The sequence below is a fragment of the Chrysemys picta genome, chromosome 6 (assembly GCF_011386835.1).
Source record: "Chrysemys picta bellii isolate R12L10 chromosome 6, ASM1138683v2, whole genome shotgun sequence".
Lineage (NCBI taxonomy): Eukaryota > Metazoa > Chordata > Testudines > Emydidae > Chrysemys > Chrysemys picta.
Genome location: NC_088796.1, coordinates 33,681,166 through 33,706,119, shown reverse-complemented (window position 1 = coordinate 33,706,119; position 24,954 = coordinate 33,681,166). Strand labels below are relative to the sequence as shown.

Below are 24,954 nucleotides of genomic sequence, written 5' to 3'. Positions count from 1 at the left end.
GAAGCACTGGAATGGGTTACCTAGGGAGGTGGTGGAATCTCCATCCTTAGAGGTTTTTAAGGTCAGGCCTGACAAAGCCCTGGCTGGGATGATTTAGTTGGGGATTGGTCCTGCTTTGAGCAGGGGGTTGGACTAAATGACCTCCTGAGGTCTCTTCCAACCCTGACATTCTATGATGTCTCTGTCCCTCTTTTATACTCTTTCAGTTGCAAGATCGTTGCTGTGTCATGGGGGTCAGGCAAGCCCATTGGTCAAGCAGTACCCCACTGACTAAGTGCCCTCTCCAAGGAGTCTCTCAGAGAGTGGATTTTTCCTGATGGGCCATCAACACCTTTCTGGCCCTCCTTTGTTTCTACTGTAAAGCTGGCTGTGGGCGTCTCCCAACCTCACAACATATTTCAGAAACGCACAGAGAGCATAACTTCCCATACAATGACAGCACATCCAATCCAACAGGTTATTAATGTTCAACAGATCCAGACATTTTACATACCACCTCACAAGGCATGCATAATACAAAACATCTCCTAATCATATCACAGTGGTGAATACTGTGTGCTACTGAGGGATACAGGGTTCCAGAGTGTCAGTGTATCATGGCCAATGGCAGTAAAAGCCCAAAGGAAATGCTCTCCTGGAACAGCCTTCGGTGACAGCAAGGTCCCCACTGAGAACTTCAGTGCGACTCTGCAGCTGTTACCCACATGTCGTGTCCCCCCCCCCCCCCCAGCATCAGCTGCAACTCAGTGCTTTTTGAGTGGCTTCATGCTGGCTGCATGCCTAGACAGCAGATAAAATCTGCTAAATCTTTTCTTTCCCAGAAAGAGCCATTCCCATGTTTCTTTCGATTTCCACCCGCGTCAGACAGGAGCCAAACCCAATGCAGAGTGGAGGGTGTCACGGCCGTGATGCACTCTGAGAAAACCCAACAGCATTCACAGCTGGCTGTGTAACTTTTCATTATCTGATCGCTGCCTTCCTGCCTCCCAGCCTGAGATCCAAAGTGAAGATGTGGGGTGTTGAGAAGTGGCTTGCCATTAGTAGGGTTCAGAGTTAGCACCACATTGAGATGGACTGAGGCCAGCTCGCCCCCCACTCTGATAGCTGTTGTGTGAGGCCCACTACAGACTGGGGCAGAAGTTAGTTTGTTCCGGAACAGCCTTCTAAGAGGAGCAGTGAGGGCAAAAAACCTAACTGGCTTCAAGACTGAGCTTGATAAGTTTATGGAGGGGATGGGATGACGAGACTGCCTACCATGGCATGTAGCTGATCTGTAACTGCTAGCAGCAAAAATCTCCAACAGGCGGTGATGGGACACTAGATGGGGAGGGCTCTGAGTTACTACAGAGAATTCTTTCTCAAGTGTCTGGCTGCTGGGTCTCCCCCGCAAGCTCAGGGTCTAACTGATCACCATATTTGGGACTAGGAAGGAATTTCCCCCAGGTCAGATTGGCAGAGACCTGAGGGGAGGGGTCGCCTTCCTCTGCAGCACGCAGCACAGATCACTTGCAGGTTTAAACTAGTGTCAATGGTGGATTCTCTGTAACTTGAAGTCCTTAAACCACGACTGGAGGACTTCAGTAACTCAGCCAGGGGTTAGGGGTCTATTACAGCAGTGGGTGGTGAGGTTCTGTGGCCTTCAATGTACAGGAGGTCAGACTAGATGACCTTCTGACCTTAACGTCTATGAGTCTTATTGAGTGGTTCACCCTTAATCTAAAGAACCAAAACCTGGGAAATACCAGACAGGAGACCATCAAACAGGAGTAAAAAGCAATAAAAAGCCTCAGCAAAGAGCTCCAGGATACATTGCAGGGCTCATGTGACAGTGAGTTCCAAAGACAAAAGGACCCATTCATAAGATCATGTTATCTGAAGAAGCCACCCCAGAGACAGCTGCACCTCAGCGCTGGGCGAGCCATCCCCATGTAGTGTTGCTGTGCTGCTGTTCCTCAGCTGTTCCACCCCAGAGGTGACTGCATCTCAGCCCCAGGTGACCATTACCCAGCAGTGGAAAGAGTTCAATATTTGCTAAGGGTTTTTGTTTTCAGTTCTAAGAAATTCCTCATTTCTGAGAAGAGGCAGTTGGGATGTCATTTCTGGATGGAGAGGCAGTGGTCACGTCCAGAAATTCACTAGGGGGTGTATCTCTGGCCAAGCTGTCCGGCCCCCCAAGTTGATCACAGTTCCTGTCACTTTCAGTGCCTTTTAAAGCACATGCACTTCCAGACCCTGCTGCTCCAAAGAGCCCGTGGGGGGATCTGGGGAATGAAGATTCTCTGCACCCTCCAGTCTCTGTCACTTGCTTTTCCAGCCTGGCCCCATCTCTCCGGGCCTCTCCGTGCTCCCCTCTCACACGCACTCTGCCTCCCACCCCCTCGCACTACAATGTGAGAGCAGGGCCGCCCCACCCACCTTCAAACCCCCGCCAGCTGGGCTGCTGGAAGGATAAGACATGTGTGTTCATGGAAACAGCAAACTTTGGGGCGGAGCTGAACGTTTCCACAGCGGGTCTGATTCCCTGCTGACGGCCACAAATGTTGCTTTGACTCCCGCAGGACCTGGAGGTCTCTGCTGAGCAGCCCCTGGTGTTGGAAGCCCTGAGGGCGAGCGGCACCCGGTGCTACCTATTGCCCCACCCTGGCACTCAGTTCACCAGGAGCAGGGCAGGGACGCCAGATGGTAAGAGACCCTCATCTTCTCCCCTCTCACTCCCTGCTCTGCTCCCCCAGTCCCCACCCCCTCCTGCACTGCCCCCATCCCCACCCTCTCTCCTCTGCTGCCCCTTTCTTCCCTTCTTGCACTTCCCCCACCCCAAAATCCCAGTGCCCAGCTCACCCCCCTTGACTTAGAATTGACTCTACTGCCCACTGCACAGGGGCACTTGCTGGGTCACATCATCTGTGTGGGAGGGGAGAGGGACATGGGGGGGGTCACTGCTGGGGTCCTGGTCTGCTCCAGGTCTTCAGCGACACTTCAGCAGCAGGTCCTTCACTCGCTCTGGGTCTTTGGCAGCACTTCGGCAGCAGGTCCTTCAGTGCCACCAAAGACCCGGAGCGAGTGAAGGACAAACCGCCAAAGACTAGGAGTACCGCCCGGTGAGTACAAGCCCCAGATGTTTTTTTTACGTGTTTTTTCTTTTTTCAGTCATCCTTGCCGGGGCCCCGTCAAAACTGTTCGAATCGGGCCCCGCACTTCCTAAAGCCGGCTCTGCTGAAAGCTCCTGGAGTTTGATCAGTTTGGAATCTGAATCTAGGCCTGAATTTTGTGACTGGAACCTCATTCTAATTTCCTCAAACCTATGGATATAGAAAGGCACACTTGGGGGCAAAGGAGAGGGTTGAGGGACTTTTATTTTACGTTTAAACCAGTTTGCTAGAAAACATTAGTTTGCTGGCTATGGTGCCACACAAAAAGAGACCCATGTGTACATCAGTCAATAAAATAAATGTAGGCCCCCAACCTGCAATCCACTGTGATTGAGTGCAGCGGGGTGACCATATGCAGTGAATTGCAGGCTCTGAACTTAATCCATCATTCCTTATGCAGAGCAAACTTGCTTTGAAATTGGTGTGTGTTTGGAGTGCAAACATTTTTTAAAAATTAAAAATTTAGTATTTGGCCTATTCCAAACCAATGGCTTTCAAATTTCATCAAATTTAATTGATCACTAATATAAACATTTCTACAGCATGTGAGCACAAACACACAAGTCTAGTGCTTTCACTATAAACTCGAGAGCTCTCTTTTTGAGCCTGGGGTAGAAACATTTTTGTTAATCTGATTTTTCCCTTGTGATTTAATATACTCAGAATTTTATTTGTATTTGATTTAGTTCAAAAATGTTTTTAATTTGTCTGAACAGCAGATGGCTATCAGCAAGAGTCTGTATTTAGCTTGGCACTTTCCACTCTGCATTCCTTTACTATTCATAGCACAGCAGTCATACTTATCTTAAGTACACATAAAAGGAGGCAGTTTCACTTGCAGCTGCAGTTCCCCTAGAATTTTTGTGTATTTACAGAACCATTTGTAACAAATATTTTTGTAATGTTGAAGACCAATTGTTAGCCAGGACTCTGCCTGCTATGTCTAACCTTAGTTGCACAACTCCATTGAAATGAGTGGGATTGCTCTAGTATAATTGAGAGAAGAAAGCAGCCCTGTGTTCTTAGTTGGCCCCATCTTGCAATCAGGCATTTGAACCCCTATGCTGGTGCAGAGCCAGTTAGGCTCTGTGGGCACAAGCATCTGCTGCCAGAGATCCAATTGCAGGATCAGGACCTTAAGTTCTAAAGAAAGTCACAGAAGAAAACGTTTACATGATTGTTATCACATTGATTGTGTAAACTTGTTGGACTAAATTCATCCCTAGCATATTAATGCCTTTAAGTCAGGGGCAGCTACACAAGAATGACTTTGGGACTTTTGAGCTTTTATAAGTGAGCAATATTTTGTTTCTATTGTTGGCAGAAAGCCAGGATATTTAAACAAAATGAACAGTGATTAAAAACAAAGCATTTGAAAAATTTCCATCAAAATAAGTTGACTCAGTATTAGTAGAAAGATGGCACATTTTGAAACATTGCATTTAATGTTTATTCTGCTGTTCAATATTCCCTTAAGTACAATATATTTTTAAAGGGCAGACTCGCAAGCAATTTTTAGAAATAAATTTGAATTAAAAAAGTTTTTCCCAAAAATTATTTTGCAGACCAAATGCATGCTGCTCGTGCGTGCTTTGACATCTCCTAAGAAATGTTGAAGTTAACATTATATAGTGATATAACTTTTAAAAACATTGCATTTTTCTGTTATGTAAATTAAAATTCCATAAAACTCATAGACTAATGTCTGCTGCTCCTTTCATTATTTATCTCATGAATACATATTACAAAGGTAACCCCTGTTTATTGGCATTTTTATACATGCTTTACACTTGGTACCTCATCAGAGAGCATTATATGAAATATTTTTCATTTGTTATGACTGCCATAAACTTCCTTTTATCTAAAAAGCATGGGCCTCCAGCACATATGCAGCTGAAGGAAAGTAGTCTTACATTTCACATCAAACAATAAAACTCAACACGCAGAAAATATATGCAAAGTTTTGTTCTTATCTCCATTGTAAATACAAACCAACAACTTCACATGCATGGCTATGTTGCAAAGCATTGTTTGAGTTACATTAGGAATAATATCATCTCACCAATAACAATTAAAAAGACTTTAGTCCATTCCCTCTGAGCTCTTCATTTCAACAACCAAAATGCCATCATGGCAGAAGAGAGCAGACAAATCTTTTTTCTTGACTCCATTAGGTAATTTGTATTGTCTAACAAAGCTTCTGGATATGAAACCATGTTCGTCCATCCTAGGTCCATGCTGAGCTTTGATCAGGAGCCAGCCTTCGAAAGTCTGAATGATGATATCTTCAGGACGGAACTGCACAACATCCAGTAAGACCTGAAAGCTGGGTTTGCCTTCTTCGGTGCTGTCCTCCTGTGCTGTAGCTGTACTTTTTGTTGCATGTCGGCTTCTCACCTCAGCCTTGGATGGGCCTGGCAAAGCATATAAAGAGTGATCCAACTTGCACGCTTCCAGATCTTGGACAGCAAACTGCTCCTGATAACGTACAGGAGTTTCCACCCAGTGTCTTGTAACTACTCCTTCCATTGCTGAGACAGAAATATGAGTTACTGCTTTCTGATAGCCAGTGAAAGCAGTAGAGTCAGACTGGCGTAGTGAGCTCTTTCCAGTTGCATTCCTACTCCCGGTCTAGTTTATCAGTTGATGTAGCCTTTCATTTTTAGCACTGGCAGAGCTTAACACTTAATTGGACAGGATTCATGTCCATGAGACATGCCTCATCTTTTTATACATTGACAATAGAGCACTATTTATAGGGCATGTGTCTTCAGTTGCTTTGGCAGTTTTTAGGCATACACTAAATAGTAAAAATGAAATTTTATTGCACTTTTTGTTCTTCGCACATTAACCTGTTTGTTGTTATGAGGAAACAAGGGATTTTTAAAGGTTCTTTTATTTGTCTAGAAAGGAGTGTGATGTTCTTTCTGTTTCTTAAAGGAAACTACTACAGTAGCTCCAAAAGCTATATTTCTTCTCACTGAGATATAGAAATTATTTGGGGCAGGAGGAATCAAGCTGTTTGAGGATGTGAGAGAAGCAAATTTGGGGATGGTTTCATTAGAAAGTTATCAGGTGCCTCTAAAGCTGTGGCAAAGGTTTTGCAGGGGCCAAACTCTGAGTGCTCCTGAGAAAGCTACTTGTGGGCTGTTAGCTGTCCCTTCCCCAACTGAAAGGCAACTGTGATGCTGACTCAGCAGTTAGAGATCTTGGTGGTATAGTGGGAGTGGCCTGTGATTTCAGTCTGACAGTGTGATGGAGTCTGAGTCTACAATTAGAGACTGTGGCTCAAACTCAAGAGCCTGAATTAGCCCTGTAATCTCCTAGTAAAAATGACAGTCGAAATAAATGGATGTCCTGAGTGTTGGGGAAATTGCAAAAATGGCTAACCTGGTTCTTATCGACTCATAGACTTTAAGGCCAGAAGGGATTGATATGATCATCTAGTCTGACTTCCTGCACATTGCAGGCCACAGAACCTCTCCCACCCACTACTGTAATAGACCCAAAACCTCTGGCTGAGTTACTGAAATCCTCAAATCATGATTTAAAGAGGTCAAGCTACAGAGAAACTGCTATTTGCACTAGTTTAAACCGGCAGGTGACCTGCTGCAGAGAAAGGTGAAAAACCCCAGGGTCTCAGCCAATCTGATCCAGGGGAAAATTCTTTCCCGACCCCAAATATGGTTATCAGTTAGAGTTAAAGACCCACCAGCCAGACACCTGGGAAAGAATTCTCTGTAGTAACTCAGAGCCTTCTCCATGTAGTGTCCCATCATCAGGTGTTGGAGATATTGGTTACTAGCAGTTGCAGATTGGCCACACATCATTGTAGGCAGTCTCTCATCACACTATCCCCTCCATAAACATATCAAGCTCAGTCTTTAAACTAGTTAAGTTTTTTTGCTCTCACTGCTTCCCTTGGAAGGCTTTTCCAGAACTTCACTCCCCTCAGCCTTTGTTTGGTTAGGCTAAACATGCCAAACTCTTTGAGTCTCCTCTCATAAGGTGGGTTTTCCATTCCTCCGATCATCCTAGGAGCCCTTCTCTGCAGGGCCGGCTCTGGCTTTTTTGCCGCCCCAGGCAAAAAAACCTCCCGCCGCCCCCTCTCCCCACCCGCGGGGAGCATGGCAGGGGAGGGCACCGAGCCCGGCTGCGGGCCCGCTCTCCCCGACTGGCCGGAGCGCCGGGGGGAGGGCAGCGAACCCGCTGCGGCTCCGCTGGTGGCCGGAGCGCCGGGAGGAGGGCGGCGAGCCCGGTCTGGGCTCCGCTCTCCACGGTGGCCAGAGCGCCGGGAGGAGGGCGGAGAGCCCAGCCGGGGCTCCGCTCTCCCCGGCGGTGAGCCTGGCGGGGGCTCCGCTCTCCCTGGCGGCCAGAGCGCCGGGAGGGAGGGCGGCGAGCCCGGCCGCGGCTCCGCTCATCCCGGCGGCCCGAGCGCCGGGGGGGAGGGCGGCGAGCCCGCTGCGGCTCCGCTCTCCCTGGCGGCCGGAGCGCCGCGGAGAGGGTGGCGAGCCCAGTCGCGGCCCCCCTCTTGGGCCGGAGCGCCGCGCCGCCCCCCTACAGGTGCCGCCCCAAGCACATTCTTGGTGGGCTGGTGCCTGGAGCCGGCCCTGCTTCTCTGTACCTGTTCCAGTTTGAATTCATCTTTCTTAAATATGTAGAGCCCTGCATGGATACACAATTCATATCCACAGATGCGGATATAAAGCAGATATTCGTGGAGCTGCAGGGTTTCTTGCGACAATGAGTGAGACCAGCAGGGCCATGGCCAGCGACCGAGCCAGGAACCATAGCAGCGAAAGCAGCAGCATATCAGGCTGCTGCTCACAGGAGCCAGTGCCCAGCTCAGGCAGCTCCTCCGGCATGGCTGTGCTGCCCCCAGCCCTGCTCAGTGGGGCAGACACCAGACTCACTGGCAGCTGTCCCTGGTCGTGCTAGTGTGTGCAAGTGGCTCGCACGCTTCTGGATAGGAGTTTCTTCCACGCAGTAGTCTGCAACTCCTGTCCGGGAGCTTGAGAGCCGCTTGCACACAGTAGTGTGAGCAGGGACAGCTGCTGATAAGCGTGGTGGGCAGGGGTGGCGGGCAGCACAACCATGCCAAAGGAGCTGTTCACACAGGGCACTAGCTCCTCAAGCAGTGGCCCGACATGCTGCTATTGTCGCTGCTGCGATTCCTGTCCCAGTCATTGGCCATGACTCTGCTCGTCTCGCTCGTTGTCACTAGAGCCATGCAGCTCCGCAGATATCCGCTTTATATCCACATCTGCGGATATGAATTATGTAGCAGCACATGGCTTTCTAACCATGGGAGACCAGAATTGCATACAGTATTCAAGATGAGGTCTCACCAATGCCTTGTATAATGATACTAACACGTCCCTCTCTCTATTGGAAATATCTCATCAGATGCATCTTAAACTGCATTAGCTTTTTTTCACGGCCACATCACACTGATGGCTCATAGTCATCCTGTGATCAATTAATATGCTCAGGTCTTCTCCTCCTCTGTTGTTTCCAACTGATAAATCCACAACTTATAGCAAAAATTCTTGTTGTTGTACCTAAGTGCATGACCGTGCACTTTGCACTATTAAATTTCATCCCATTTCTATTACTCCACTTTTGAAGATTATCTAGACATTCTTGTATGATATACCAATAATTCTCCTCCATATTGGCAATACCTCCCAACTTTTTGTCACCTGCAAATTTTATTAGCACACTACCACTTTTTGTGCCAAGGTCATTAATAAAAATGAAATAAGATTGGTCGCAAGACTGATCCCTGAGGAAATCCACTAGCAACCTTCCTCCGGTCTGACAGTTCACCTTTCAGTATGACCCATTATAGTATCCCCGTTAACCAGTTCCTTATCCACCTTTCAATTCTCATATCAATCCCCATCGTCTCGAATTTAACTAATAATTTCCAGTGTGGAACTCTATCAAATTCCTTATTGAAATCCAGATAGATTAGATCTACTGCATTTCCTTTGTCTAAAAAATCAGTTATCTTCTCAAAGAAGGAGATCAGGTAAGTCTGGCACAATCTACCTTTTGTAAAACTGTGTTGTATTTTATCTCAATTACCATTTACCTCTATGTCCTTAATGACTTTCTCTTTCACAATTTGTTCCAAGACCTTGCATACAATTGAGGTCAAACTAACAGGCTTAGTTTCCCGGATCACTTTTTTCCTTTCTTAAAAATAGATGCTATATTAGCAATTCTCCAGTCACAGGGGTACAACTCCTGAGTTTACAGAATCATTAAAAATCCTTGCTATTGGTCTTGCAATTTCATGTGCTAGTTCCTGTAATATTCTTGGATGGAGATTATCCAGGCCCTCTGATTTGGTCCCATTAAGCTGTTTGAGTTTGACTTCCACCTCAGATGTGGTAATTTCCACTTCCATACCCTCATTTCCATTAGCCACCCTGCCACTATCACTAAGCTCCTCATTAACCTTATTAAAAAATGGAGGCAAAGTATTTGTTTAGGTGTTGGGCCATTCCTAGGTTATCCTTAATCTCCACTCCATCCTCGGTGCTTTATGACCTCCATGAGGTAGCTTCAGAGGGCCTATGTGCAAAAATAGGTTAGGGGCCCCATTCCAGATTCCAAAACTTGCTGCTTTCCAGTTCCCCCATAGCCCCAAATCAGTCCCATCCAGTGTTCCAGTTCCTCCCTAGCTTCCTTCCCACTCCAGCCCCATGGTCCCCCTACAGATCCTCAGCTCTCTCTGTATCCCCCTCATTCCCTCCAGTTCTGAGCCAGGCTCCCCCCAGCACTCCTTCAACCTCACTCCAGCCTCCTTCAGTTCAGCCCTCAGCATCCGCAGCTGTGATCCATGCAGGCCCGTTTAGTTCCCCTTCTGCCCCTCACGTCCCTGATCCCTGGCCCTGGGTCCCCTGCAGCTCTGCTCTAACCCTCTTCCCCCCTCCTCAACAGTGCTGACCCAGTCCCCCAGTTTCTATCTGGTTCTGCTCTAATCCCCTGCTCCCACCCTCAACTGCTATGTAGCCCCCCGCATTCCTCCATCGCAACACTCCCCAGTTCCCCTCCACTCCCCCACACTATGCAAATAGGCTGATGACTTTACCTTGCGCTCGGTCTCTTGATGAGGGGGTGGACGGAGGATGTGTTTCCCATATCTGGACCCCCTTGTGTGCAGGTGCTGCAATTTCCCCCACACCTTCTCTGCTCATCCTTCCCGGCTGCTCACACCTGGGGTGCCCCATCCCAGCCACCCCTGGACACTGCTTTCCCCCAGTGGCCCCTCTCTGCTGTGGTGTGGTGGCATGGCTCAACTTCTGTTGGGCTGGTGGTAGCATGAGTGAGGATTTGCGTGTGTGGCTAGATCTGAGTGCTCTTCACTATAACCTTGTGGGCAGGGCCGGTTCTGGCTTTTTGGCCGCCCCAAGCAAAAAAAAAAAAAAAAGAAAAAAACGGGGCGGCCGCGGCCAAAACGGCAAAAGGAAAAAAAAAAGGGGGGGGGGGGGGAACGACCTGCTAGCGGGGGGAAGGGGAGGGAGCAGGCAGGAGAGAGAGAGAAGGGAGGTGGCCAGGGCTACAGCGGGGCGCTGCCACGCGACCCCTCCCGCCGCGCCACCTGCCGTCTGCCAGGAGGGCTCCGCTCCAGTCGGCAGGGAGGGAAGGACGAGGACTGCCCTGCCGGGCTTGCTGCAGGGCGCTCCCGTCCTCCGGGTCGCCACCCCCTACAGGGCGGCCGGAGCAGAAGAACAAAACAAACAAACAAACAAAAACGACCGTGCCACCCTAGGATTCGGCGGAATGCCACCTCATTCAATCTGCCGCCCCAAGCACCAGCTTGCTCAGCTGGTGCCGGCCTGCTTGTGGGCCCTGGGGTGAGTGCATCATTTGCACCATTGTAGCTATTCCACAGCATCCTTTCTCTTTTGGGGCTTGCTGGCTTGGATCTGTGGCCTAGATCACAAGTGAATCTGGGTATGGACTGGAGCTGATAACCTTTCCAATCTCCCTGCTGCTCAGTGGCCTAAGGGAGGATAAGCCCTGGAAAGTATTAATAGTTTTCTTAATGAGCCCAAGGGGAAATATGCCGTTGATGTGAAAGAAAAAAGTCCAGATCTTTAAGTCATTAAGAAAAGTGTCCATATCTGTTTTTGCTATCTGCTAAGGAAAATCTCTGTAGTGGAGTTTAGTAAGAGATTTCATAAAATGTTTATGAAACATTTAGAGGAAAGGAAAGTGATCAGGAACAGTCAGCATGGATTCACAAAGGGGAAGTCGTGCCTGACTAACCTAATTGCCTTCTATGATGAGATAACTGGCTCTGTGGATGAGGGGAAAGCAGTGGATGTGTTATTTCTTGACTTTAGCAAAGCTTTTGATACTGTCTCCCACAGTATTCTTGCCACCAAGTTAAAGAAGTATGGGCTGGATGAATGGACTGTAAGGTGGATAGAAAGCTGGCTAGATCGTCGGGCTCAACGGGTAGTGATCAATGGCTCCATGTCTAGTTGGCAGCCGGTTTCAAGTGGAGTGCCCCAAGGGTCGGTCCTGGGGCCGGTTTTGTTTAATATCTTTATTAATGATCTGGAGGATGGTGTGGACTGCACTCTCAGCAAGTTTGCAGATGACACTAAACTAGGAGGCGTGGTAGATACACTAGAGGGTAGGGATCGGATACAGAGGGACCTAGACAAATTAGAGGATTGGGCAGAAAAAAACCTGATGAGGTTCAACAAGGACAAGTGCAGAGTCCTGCACTTAGGACGGAAGAATCCCATGCACTGCTACAGACTAGGGACCGAATGGCTAGGTAGCAGTTCTGCTGAAAAGGACCTAGGGGTCACAGTGGACGAGAAGCTGGATATGAGTCAACAGTGTGCTCTTGTTGCCAAGAAGGCTAACGGCATTTTGGGCTGTATAAGTAGGGGCATTGCCAGCAGATCGAGGAACGTGATCGTTCCCCTTTATTCGACATTGGTGAGGCCTCATCTGGAATACTGTGTCCAGTTTTGGGCCCCACACTACAAGAAGGATGTGGAAAAATTGGAAAGAGTCCAGCGGAGGGCAACAAAAATGATTAGGGGTCTGGAGCATATGACTTATGAGGAGAGGCTGAGGGAACTGGGATTGTTTAGTCTCCAGAAGAGAAGAATGAGGGGGGATTTGATAGCAGCCTTCAACTACCTGAAGGGGGGTTCCAAAGAGGATGGAGCTCGGCTGTTCTCAGTGGTGGCAGATGACAGAACAAGGAGCAATGGTCTCAAGTTGCGGTGGGGGAAGTCCAGGTTGGATATCAGGAAAAACTATTTCACTAGGAGGGTGGTGAAACACTGGAATGCGTTACCTAGGGAGGTGGTGGAGTCTCCTTCCTTGGAGGTTTTTAAGGCCCGGCTTGACAAAGCCCTGGCTGGGATGATTTAGCTGGGAATTGGTCCTGCTTTGAGCAGGGGGTTGGACTAGATGACCTCTTGAGGTCCCTTCCAACTCTGATATTCTATGATTCTATGATTCTATTCTATGATTCTAAGAGAAAGCAGTATAGTCTGTGGAAACTGATGACTAAAGTGTTTGTTTCCTTGAATAGCAGTAATGCTGGGGATTATGAACTAAATGATACACTTAGTCTCCTTTGTTTGGCTTTTGTTCTGCAGAGTTCTCTTTGCCTTGTCTCTTCCTCTTTCCTCATAATGAAAACAGCAAGCAAGCCTGCATGTGATCTCTAAAAGTTAATGGACTGCAGAGACATCAAGAAACAAACATTCTTATTTCAATAGCTATTGCAAAAGAATCTGTCCCCCCGCCCCTTTTTTTTTATACAAGAAACCCTTGCAGATTACACATATAAACTAACTGACTGGAGAAGAGAGGTTTTCTTAGTCATTATGCTTGCTGGGGTTGCTATTTTATTTTCAGAAAATGTGAAGCCTGATTTGCTTGTTAAGGAAATTGTTTAAAGGCTGGTCAATAATGGTTCAGGCTGATTTTGATCAATATTAACTCAGTTCAATGAATGCTTATGCCTACTGTGGGAAGGGAATGAGTATGCTTCTTTATTAAAAGTCTGGGTACTCTTTTGGAAAACTGTCCAGCACATAATGCTGTGGTTTTTGGATGTGATTCTAATTGTATGGTTTATGACAACATTAGCAGAAGCCTCTGGAACCTCACCCATTATCCTCTAAACAGCTGTTTTCTGTTTTACAAACCAGTGACTCAACCAATGGAGGAATTTTAACCCTCGTGTGAGGTAATATACTTGGTTGGTTGTCCTTAACCAGACTGGACAGGTGTTGTGTCCTTAAAAATCATTAAATCATTTACATTTATTGTTCTCAAGTCTTATTATTCCTACTGTGTTCTGTTCTCTGATAGTCTCTGTGACGGGTTGGATCACAGAAACCCCCTTGGGAGCTGCCACCCGATGTGCAAAGACTACCCCTGCTCCTGTTTTCCCTGCCAGCTCAGGACTCCAGCACCCTGTCTTGCTGAGCCAGACACTCCTGTTTGGCTCCAGACACAGATCCAGGGTCTGAATCACTTGTCCCAAAGCTGCAAGTTTACCTGAAAACAGCTCACAGTAGTGTGCTTGTCTTTAGCACTCAGATGCCCAACTCCCAATGGGGTCTAAACCCAGATAAATCCGTTTTACCCTGCATAAAGCTTATGCAGGGCAAACTCATAAATTGTTCACCCTCTATAACACTGATAGAGAGATATGCACAGTTGTTTGCTCCCCCAGGTATTAATACATACTCTGAGTAAATTACTAAATAAAAAGTGATTTTATTAAATACAGACAGTAGGATTTAAGTGGTTCAAAGTAGTAACAGACAGAACAAAGTAAGTCACCAAGCAAAATAAAATAAAATGCGCAAATCTATGCCTAATCAAACTAAATACAGATAATCTCACCCTCAGAGATGTTTCAGTAAGTTTTTCTCAGACTGGACACCTTCCAGGCCTGGGCACAATTCTTTCCCCTGGTACAGCTCTTGTTGCAGCTCAGGTGGTAGCTAGGGGATTCTTCATGATGGCTTCTCTCACTCTCTGTTCTCTTCCCCCCTTTATATATCTTTTGCATAAGGCGGGAACTCTTTGTTTCTCTGGGTTTCCACCCCCCCTCACTGGAAAAGCACCAGGTTAAAGATGGATTCCAGTTCAGGTGACATGATCACATGTCACTGCAAGACTTCATTACTCACTTGCCAGCACACACATATACAGGAAGACTCACAGGTAAATACAGCCATCTGCAGACAATGGGAGTCATCAAGATTCCAAACCATCATTAATGGTCCACACTTTACACAATTACAATAGGCCCTCAGAGTTACATTTTATATTTCTAGTTTTAGATACAAGAGTGGTACATTTATACAAATCAGATGATCACACTCAGTAGATTATAAGCTTTGTAATGATACCTTACAAGAGACCTTTTGCATGAAGCATATCCCAGTTACGTTACATTCACTTATTACCGTATTTTCTCTAAAACTATCTCAGTTACATTATATTGACTTATTATTAAGTTTTTATAAAACCATATAGACTGCACGATGTCACAATCATTAAATCATTTACATTTATTGTTCTCAAGTCTTATTATTCCTACTGTGTTCTGTTCTCTGATAGTCTCATTTAGCTCAAGTTAGTTTTGTGCTCTGTTCATTAACCTGCTCTATATCGACACTCTGAGGCCCCCTTCCTTTAAAAAAAAAAAAAAAAAAAAAAGCTACTAACGTTTTCTGGCAAGAATGGGCTAACTCTAAGGAGATTCTTTCTTTGAGGCAACTTGGTAGATTGCTGAAGTTTTAATGAAAAATGTCAGTACATACCCTGTAAGACACAATTATGTCTGTTTTTAACCACATAAACTTTTGTTAGTCCCCAGTCCTTTAAATATCTCTTATCAAACATACTGGGAACAACATGTCTGGTCTAATTAGTGAGTGATGTTTGAATTCCCTTTAAACACACAAATTAGGCAAGGCTATATAGGTGTTACTAGGATCACCCATCATGTTCCATAATAAGAGTCCGGCAGCCTATCTTGTCTACCCCTAACATCTTTCTTCTCCACCTCCCATCTTGGTCTCTCCCACATCTTAGTTTCTTCTTTACCCTCTGTCCTCCATCCTAGGCCTCAGGAGCTCCCTCTTTCATACCTCTTGGTTGTTGTCAGCCAGGAAGCACACCTCACTTCTTGAGACTACACATTAAACTTGAAACACAAAGATCCCAGGAGCTTAGAATATATTTTCAGGCTTAAAAATAAGAAGCATACCTGGAGCTGCAGATACAAGGGCTGTCAAACTTTGATTTTTATTCTTCACTGTTCAAAAAAACATGATACATTTCAGCCCATTAGTGTAATTAAAGCTAATTGTTGGGTCTTTAAGCCAGTGGCAACCCTAAAAGCAATTTTTACCTAGTAAGATATCTCTGCTCTCTAGTGAGTGAGGCTGGTATTGCACACCTAGTCTGGTGCTGTGTAGCTTCATTTTCTTAAAAGCAAGGTATTTTAGAGGAGAATTTCGAAGAGCAGTTAGGTGCCTAATTCCCATTGAAAGTCAGTGGGAGTTAAGTCCCTAAACTTCCATTTATGCTTTTGAAAATCTCCTTCATCACTCTGCTAGGAGATCTTTAGTCTAAATATACATATGTCATCCAGGTTACAGCTCTATTGTGACACTATTAGGGTTGCCAACTTTCTAATCGCACAAAATCCAGCACTCTTGCCCCTTTCCTGAGGCCCCACCCCTTCCCCAAGACCCCGCACCTTTTGCTCACTCCATCCCCCCTCCCTCCATCACTCGCTCTCCCCCACCCTCACCACCGGGCTGGAGCAGGGGGTTGGGTGTGGGAGGGGGTGAGGGCTCCGGCTGGAGTGCGGGCTCTGGGGTGGAGCCAGGGATAAGGGGTTTGGAATGCAGGAGGGGACTCCAGGCTGGGGCAGAGGGTTGGGGTGGGAGGGGACTCAGGGCTGGGGCAGGAGGTAGGGGTGCAGGAAATGGTGCGGGGTATGGGCTCTGCAAGGGAGTTAGGGTACAGGAGGGGCTTCCAACCTGGGTCAGAGGGTTGGGGTGTGGGAGGGGTGTGTGGTGTGCAGGCTCTGGGAAAGAGTTCGGGTGCAGGAGGGGACTTAGGGCTGTGGCAGGGGTTGGGGAGCAGGGGGAGGTGTGGGGTGCAGGCTCCGGGCTGGGGTAGGGGGTTGGGGTGTGAGCTCGGGGAGGGGGTTAGGGTGCAGGAAAGGGGTTTCAACCTGGGGCAAGGATTTAGGGTGCAGGCTCCAGCCGGGCGGCACTTACCTCAGGCAGCTCCGAGAAGTGGCTGGCATGTCCCTCCAGCTCCTAGGTGGAGGGGTCAGGGGGCTCTGCGTGCTGCGGTTCCCAGCCAATGGGAGATGCATAGCCAGCACTCGAGGTGGGGTACGTGGAGCCCCTGTGGCTGCCCCTGCACCTAGGAGCTGGACATGCCGGCCACTTCCAGGAACCGCACAGAGGCAGGACAGGCAGGGAGCCTTACTTAGCCCCGCTGCGCTGCTGACCAGACTTTTAGTCGAAAACCGGACGCCTGGAAACCCTGGACATGATGTATAATACTTGTATATGTAGCAGAGTTTTCCAAGTACTTAGCATAAGGAAGTCTGAGCATTAAGGGTAAAAGTCAGCTGGTTTGGGGGTAGACAGTGCTTAGCTTTTTGACTGATAACAAAACTTATTCAAATGATTATATCGGCAGTAACTATCAAGAGGAAGACTGGCTGTCTGCAAACACCCCTTTTTTGGCATGATTGCATTTTGCAGACCTCAATGAAAGAGTGTTTGTGGAGAATAAAACTACTTTGATTGCAGTGAGTTAGCACTCCTGTTAAGGTAACAAAGCTCACAGCTTTTAATATTATTATTTGTATTATGGTAGCACCTAAAGGCCACAAATGAGATTGTGGCACCACTGTGCTAGGCAGTGTACATACATATTAAGCGACAGTTCCTACCCCAAAGAGTTACAATCTAAATAGAAAAGACAAAGAGCAGAAGGGAAAATTGAAGCACAGAGAGGTGAAGTGACTTGCTCATGTTCACACAGCAGGTCAGTGGACAAGACAGAAACAGAACCCAGGCTTTCTGTCCACCACTCCAAAGCCTTCACAAGTGTTTTCCTCAGCTCACAATTAAGCCCTAATTGATTATTCACTATAACGTCCCAGTGTGGTTGGTGATGAAGTATTGTTACACACCCAGCTGACAAAGGCGAGAAACTGAGACACAGAAATCAAGTGATTTGAGGAAGACCACACAGATACTCTGTGCAAAACGGGGATTAGAATTTGAGAGTTCCTCATTCCTCTCTTGTATTCAAACCATCACTACCTCTTTGATAGCACATTTTTATGTGGCTTAAATAATATCATTCTAGGTTGTCTTTTTGTAAAATATATGACAGCATTTGGATTGGATTACAATTGCCAGACAACAGCAACAGCTGAAGAGTACTAAAATTATAGCTAAGTGTGTTATGCTGACATCTAGTGTCTGAGGAAAAAACCCCAGCAGCAAATCAAGATTATTCTCTTCACAAGACATTTCTGTTGTGCATTATACATGTACAACAATAGGTAATATTAGAGTTACGAAAAATATTTATAAGGGAAAGCAGAACAAGGCAAAATTACAAGGTTTCAGCTTGAAAATGGACCTTTTTTTCCCCCAAGCAAAACTAGGCTTCTTTCCAAGAAAAAATGAGTCTCTAGAGTAAAGATGTGTTTTGTATTGAAATTACAAGGAAATTAGAGTTACATGAAATATTTGTTAGGAAAAGGAAAACTAGGCAAAATGTCAAGATTTCAACTTGAAAACGGGTCATTTTTCAAGCACAACCAGGCTTCTTTCCAAGCAAAGATGAGTTTCTAGAATAAAGATGTATTTTGTACTGAAATCATGGAGAAATGTGTATTTATATCACAATAGCTATCTTAATGAAATTGTAACTAAAGCAAAATTGGAAGGAGAATCAAGGGGAAAAAGCAAACATTTTGCTGCAAAATTCCATGAAACAAAGATCATCTGTTTAGCACAGCTCTAAAAATATATTGGGTTAATATAGCACTTTGGATACCTAATTGTGCAGAGCGAAATATATACTTTAGTCGCTGCTGAAATGCAGGAACTATCAAAGTAACACTAGGAGACAAGTTAGGAGATAAAGTGAAGAATAACTTCTCCAACAAAAGCTAAAGAGGGTGAATTTAAATAGTGGAATGTAATTACCCAAAGTGGAATTTGGGCAGAATATTGGGTTTAATATGTTAATCTTACAAAAAGTGCTATGGGATGGTCACCAGTGACCTCTGTTTTACATGTCACTGTACCTTACCACCATGCAGGGGCTCTAATCCAATACCAACTCAGAAGGGAAGAGTGGCACCTACTGAATCACAGCACTGCTGTCTGCAGCACCCCAGTGTTAACTTGAAGTCTTCCATACTTACGTTGACCATAATTTGGGAGATCTAATACCAAAGTAATACACAGCAGAACAAGACATCTTTTTGGGTGGAATTTTTGGGACCCAGCTGTGGAATGTAGAAGGGAAAAAACAGAAAACAGTAGTTACATATTTTTTAAAGCAAATAACGTTTTTTTCTTAAATTGTCTTATTTAAAAGGCTTTATTCTTTCAAGCGTCCATCACTTTGAACAGCTGTAAATTGCCCATGTAATTAGGTTGGAAAACTGAGTTAGTTCTAAACTCTGTTATGTCTGACCCCATGTGATGTTGAAGAATTTCACAGTTTAATAACAATCTACTATCTCTGTCTAATCTGGCATAAACAGATATTGGGCATTTTATTTTATGGGGAATAACAACCTCTTTCTTTTTTAAAATATATTTAAGTGTTTCATCCTTAGCACACAGCATGTACATTAGATGAAAGATCACATTATAACCCTTTCTGTGGTGAGACTTCTCATGCTAACTTTGTTCTAAAGGCTTTTATGTATAGCCCCATGGGTACGTGTTGTCACTGATTTTTAACTTGCTTGATGTGGTTCAGGGCAAACATGGATGGAGAAAGACAGTGGTGGTGCTAGCCCATTGGCGGCCCTAAGCAGGAATAATTTTTGCCCTCCCACACCACACATAAGTGAATAGGGGGCCATCTTGCTTAGTATGCTTATGCCTCTAGCGCTGGCTCTGGAGAAGGACTTAATCCAATTTGTGGGCCTCCTTAATGAAACCCTGGAAGGGGCTGTGTCTGCATGACCTCTTGGTAAAGCTGCCCTTTGGGCTTCTGAGTGTGGGGACCTCTGAATAATGTGAACATTAATCTCAGTTTCAATATTGAGAATGTAATTTCCTACCCCATTTCAGCATGAAGATTGTTAAGAAAATATAAAGGAATCAAAGATTTTCCATCCCCCTCCCACAATATCAAAGGTTAAAACAAAAAAAGGAAGGATTTCTTCACACAACCCACAGTCAACCTGTGGAACTTTTTGCCAGAGGATGTTGTGAAGGCCAAGACTATAACAGTGTTCAAAAAAGAACTAGGTAAATTCATGGAGGATAGGTCCATCAATTGTTATTAGCTGGGATGGGCGGGGATGGTGTACCTAGCCTCTGTTTGCCAGGCAACAGGGGATGGATCACTTGATGATTACTTGTTATGTTCATTCCCTCTGGGGCACCTGGCATTGGCCACTGTCTGAAGACAGGATACTGGGTTAAATGAACCTTTGGTCTGACCCAGTATGGTCATTCTTATGTTATGTTATTTCTAGTTTTCCTTGTATCTTCCCAGGAACATCCCTTGGGACTGACAAAACCCATGACTAGATGACTTTTGATTTGTAGGGGTGGGCTGGAGTGGCAGAAGGAGAGAGGGGGCAACTGAGTCCGGTTGACACCCAAGGATGGGAGGGTAGTGTCTCTGATGGTGGCAAGCTTACTTCAAGCCAGCTCCTCTACTGAGCAGCCAATATGGCCGCCAAAAATTGTCTCAGAGAATAACCCTTTAAAAATGACACTATATCATGGGTCTTTTTAACAGTATTTGATTTGACATGACTAATTTTCTGATGAACTTTAATTCTATTGCATGTGAGTGCATTTGTGCCTCACTTGGGATTAGAAAGGTGTTTTTTGAACTAGCTTTGCTATTTTATTAAGAGCAATGGTTATCTGGCCATCTCTAACATGAAGAGGCACAACAGAGAGGAAATGAGCAATTAAAAGAGAATAATGTGCCAGAGGATTTGAAAGCTCTGTCCTGCTACTGAAAGGTAGAATCTAATATACTCTTGCTACACAAACTCTTTTTTCCACCAGTTAAATATTAACCACAGTGTACTAAGAAAAATGCTAGGTTTCAGATTTTGTTCCTTCACTGAAGGTTTGTCTTGATATCTGACAGACATTACTTCAACCAGTTAGGTTCAATAACATTGGGTTTAGTTATTTGGGGCCTGTTTCTTCTCATCTGAAAATAAAATGGGCATTTTGCTATTCAATAAGAGCCGTAGACTAAGCACACATTACATTGGAACAGCAAGTTGGGTTTGAATGCTTTGTTAAAGTGATGGAAGTATTGAAATTCTTGTGCTCTGGCGTTTGGTGATTAGGAAGGAAATATCTTTCTGCTGCTTGCAAATTAGGCACTATCTAAAATCTCTAGAGATTAACAGCTGGAAAAATCTAGTAGCTAAAGCACACAGAGAACATACCAAAATGTAATTATCATAAACAAAAGCTGATCTCACTCTTGTGTAAAGCTCTGTCTGTGGATAAAGTTAAAGAGACAAAGGCTTAAATAGCTATTGGGAAGTGTATTGAAGTGACGGATAATAAATAAAAGGACATGTTTGTCAAAATATTTATTTGGAGGAAATAAGCTCTACTCATTTACTGAATTTCTAGATCTAAAGTATAAACAACGAGGAGTCCTTGTGGCACCTTAGAGACTAACAAATTTATTTGGGCATAAGCTTTCGTGGGCTATAACCCACTTCATCAGATGCATGGAGTGAAAAATATAAATATATAGCACATGAAAAGATGGGAGTTGCCTTACCAAGTGGGGGGGGGGTCAGTGCTAACGAGGCCAATTCAATCAGGGTGGATGTGGCCCATTCCCAACAGTTGATAAGAAGGTGTGAGTATCAACAGATGGAAAATTACTTTTTGTAGTGACCCAGCCACTCCCAGTTTTTATTCAGGCCTAATTTGATAGTGCCCAGTTTGCAAATTAATTCCAGTTCTGCAGTTTCTCATTGAAGTCTGTTTTTAAAGTTTTTTTTGTTGAAGAATGGCCACGTTTAAGTCTGTTATTGAGTGTCCAGGGAGATTGAAGTGCTCTCCTACTGGTTTTTGAATGTTACAATTCTTGATGTCTGATTTGTGTCCATTTATTGTTTTGCATAGAGACTGTCCAGTTTGGCCAATGTACATAGCAGAGGGGCATTGCTGGCACATGATGGCATATATCACATTGGTAGATGTGCAGGTGAACGAACCCCTGATGGTGTGGCTGATGTGGTTAGGTCCTATGATGGTGTCCCTTGAATAGATATGCGGACAGAGTTGGCAATGGGGTTTGTTGCAAGGATTGGTTCCTGGGTTAGTATTTATGTTGTGTGGTGTGTAGTTGCTGGTGAATATTTGCTTCAGGTTGGGGGGCTGTCTGTAAGCAAGGAATGGCCTGTCTCCCAAGGTCTATGAGAGTGAGGGATAGGTTGTAGATCCTTGATGATGCGCTGGAGAGGTTTTAATTGGGGGCTGTAGGTGATGGCTAGTGGCATTCTGCTACTTTCTTTGTTGGGCCTGTCCTGTAGTATGTTTTTCACTGTAGTACATTGATGTGCAAGAGGGGCTTAGTGTTTCAAACAGAGGCAGTGCATCTGTTCATCTATAGTGGAGATTTCTATTATAACACTGGTACCAACACTGCAGTCATATCTGAGCTGGCATTTTATAAATGCATAAGAAAAAATGCTATTTATCTTCTTATTTGGTCAGGAAGTCTTGAGAGCTATATATGGTAGTTGCTAGGTATGTGCTGGTGCTGAATCAATAGGACAGCTCTATTGTCCTTGAGTGTAAGGAAGGCTGGTTACACTAGCAAATGTTTGTGACTGTGACCATTGGACCCTTTTGCCAGGCTAAACAAAGCCGCAAGTTCAATGAATCCTGCAGTAAAAAGCAGTATTGTATTCCCTGTAATCCGGTTTCACTGTTGAAACCAGAACCAGTACTGCAAGACACCTTTTTTTTTTTTTTTTTTTTTGGCAGTAAGATGTCATGACAGTTCCTTCAAGGTTTCATCAAACATTCTTCTGCCCCCAGCATAGCCAGAATGTGTAGATTTAAAGTAGTGGATCATGAATGCTCAGCCCACAAATCTTTCAGGCTGGCGGCTGGCATGTCAGTCTGGAAGGAATCCAACTATTGAACCAATGATAATAATGGCTCACCCAGTAACTGCCTAAAGAAAGGAAGCAACTGCCATGATATGTTAAACATTTACTTCCATGAAAGGCTTGCTATGGTTAGCTAACAATTACTTTCTGAAATGAGATAAAAACACAATTGGATACGAACCTAGTCTGGGAATTAGTTTCTACAATGAGGAGCACAGTTTGTCCAACCAATAACTTGTAGGTTAAATCCCAGAGACTGGATGGGCCAGGGGTTAATACTTGGATAGGAGGGATTGCCCCCTACAATATGTCTACACTGCAATTAGACACCCGCGGCTGGCCTGTGCCAGCTACTCAGGCTTGTGGGGCTTGGGCTAAAGGGCTCTTTAATTGTGGTGTCAATGTTTGGGCTTGGGCTCCAGGACCATGCAAAGGTGGAAGGGTCCCAAGTCAGCTGGTAAGGGTCAGCCTCGGATGTCTACTTTGCAGTATAGATATTCCCTTGGTAACCAGTTTAGCATCAAGACCAGGTTGAGTTGGTCATGACCAAAACCTGTTACCTTCTGTAGTGGGGCGGCTCCCCCACTCCAGTGGAAAAGGGGTTAAAGTCAGCCCTGGGAGAAGATTGTGGCTGAGAGCTGCTAAGCTGGGCTGATTTGGGGAAGTGGCCGCCCCAATCAGGCCACAGCTGGCCTGTATAAAAGGCCAGAGGCCTAGAAGTCTCTCTCTCCAGTCTTGGAGGGAGCAGGGCCTGGCTGTCTGCAGAAAGGGTACTGGGAGTGAAGCAGGACTGGGGACAGGCCAGAGGAGCAGGGCAGCTCCAGGCTGGCAACTCCCCAGGCTGCAGGGCCTGGTCCAAGGCCGATAGAGGTACTAAGAGGCAGAGGAAGGCAGCAGGTCCAAACCCCCTTGCCTGTGATGAGTGGCTTTTGCACTGCAGTCTGCCCCAGGGAGTGGGGGCTTTGTGATGACTGTCAGTAGCCCAGACTGAGGCAAAGTGGGGATTAGAGGTTTGGGGGTTCCCCAGAAAGGGGAGACCCAGAGGCAGAGTGTGTGGGGTATTGCCAGGGGGCAGCACCCCAGATAAAAGGGCACTGGGGTCTGGGAGGGACACGGGGCCAGAAACGAGTGGGACACTGGCCTGCAGAGGGCGCCCAGACTGGAAAAGAGCTAATTCCCTGAGACCCCTGCGGCGTCTCCTGCTGGTCGTGAGTCCCACACGCTTACACCTTCATATGGTTCTTTGGTGGCCTACATGAAATATGTTGGTAGTATCTATCAAGTTCCTAGTGAACCTATGTCCACATCACAAAACCATTACCACAAACAGCATTCCCCATCTCAGTAAGGAAGCCATGACTAAGTAGGCATGAGTTCTCTCACTCTGTCCTAGTTGCTGCCAAAATCTGGCCCCTAATTCAGAAGTTGTTAGCTCCTTTAGTACTGGAGTAAGGATACTGTTCACTTGCTAAGATCTTATTAATTCCTGCAGGTCTATAATGAGAGACAGGTTGTAAAGTCTAAACTCAGAAACTATTAACCCCCTTTTTGGTAAATTGAGTTAAAATTGTAGGGCCAAATTCTGACTTATACCCCCTCCAGCCCTGATGAGTTCAATGGGGTTGTGTAGAGTGCAAGACAGTGCAGAATTTAACCCTTGTAGCCTATAGAAGGGTAGCTTGGTTATGTTAAATAGAAATATGTTAAATTAGGCTTTGGCCTAATTAAGGTTAAATATAGAGGAGTATGGAAAATGGAATTTGTTAGTGTGAGTAAAAGTGAGAGATAAGTTGGATACAGTGAGATTGGAAAACTGAAGTTAGCAAGGACTTGACCCAGGGTTACATTGCGGTTATGTTTTGGGTATAACTGATTTTAGCAAGGTTTTTAATGAGTGTTTTGAGAATTTTGAATGTTTTATTAAAATGCTATCTATACTGATAGACAGGGAAGGACATTGGTGAAGATGTTAATGTAAATAATGTGTAATGTAAAGAGCCAATAACAAGGTGGCAGAAATGTAGATATGATTATGTTAATTAGTATTATAATTGGTTATAAAAAGGAGTAACATTGCAAAATTGGGGAGAGCTCCAATTAACATCAAAAGGATACTGTTAAGTTACAGGGTTAAAAGCCTATACTTTATTCTGTTGTCAGTGAATAGATCAACCATTGCTACACCATTCCATCTATGAATGTGAGTATAATTGTGTTACCTGTGTAAATGGTAACTGTATGCCTGTTTAAATAATTTTTCAGTTAAATAAAGTTTGATTCTATCATTCAAAATGTCATCCAGGGTCCTCTACTAAATTAAATTGTCTGTAATCAATCTAGAGGCTCAAACCTGAAAACTTATGTTTGGTTTATTGTATCCTTAGCGTTAAC

The 24,954-nt window shown here is 45.3% G+C and overlaps 2 protein-coding genes across 2 annotated transcripts in view; one reads left to right on the top strand and one right to left on the bottom strand.

Annotated features, from left to right (window-relative positions):
- The first annotated feature begins 2,499 nt into the window (after positions 1–2,499).
- Positions 2,500–24,954, top strand: part of ARL15 (ADP ribosylation factor like GTPase 15) — a 374,080-nt gene continuing 351,625 nt past the window's right edge. The window contains exon 1 of the mRNA XM_065598950.1: positions 2,500–2,682. The gene's annotated coding sequence lies outside the window, so the exon portion shown is untranslated. The remainder of the gene's footprint in view (positions 2,683–24,954) is intronic.
- On the bottom strand, positions 4,576–5,795 carry HSPB3 (heat shock protein family B (small) member 3). Its single transcript, XM_005282165.4, has one exon. The coding sequence runs from the start codon at positions 5,676–5,678 to the stop codon at positions 5,232–5,234; it is 447 nt and encodes a 148-aa protein (XP_005282222.1). The 5' UTR covers positions 5,679–5,795; the 3' UTR covers positions 4,576–5,231.

Bases quoted from the DNA above. Each gene is read 5' to 3' on its own strand.
- HSPB3 (XM_005282165.4), bottom strand. From the start codon at position 5,678: ATGGAAGGAGTAGTTACAAGACACTGGGTGGAAACTCCTGTACGTTAT.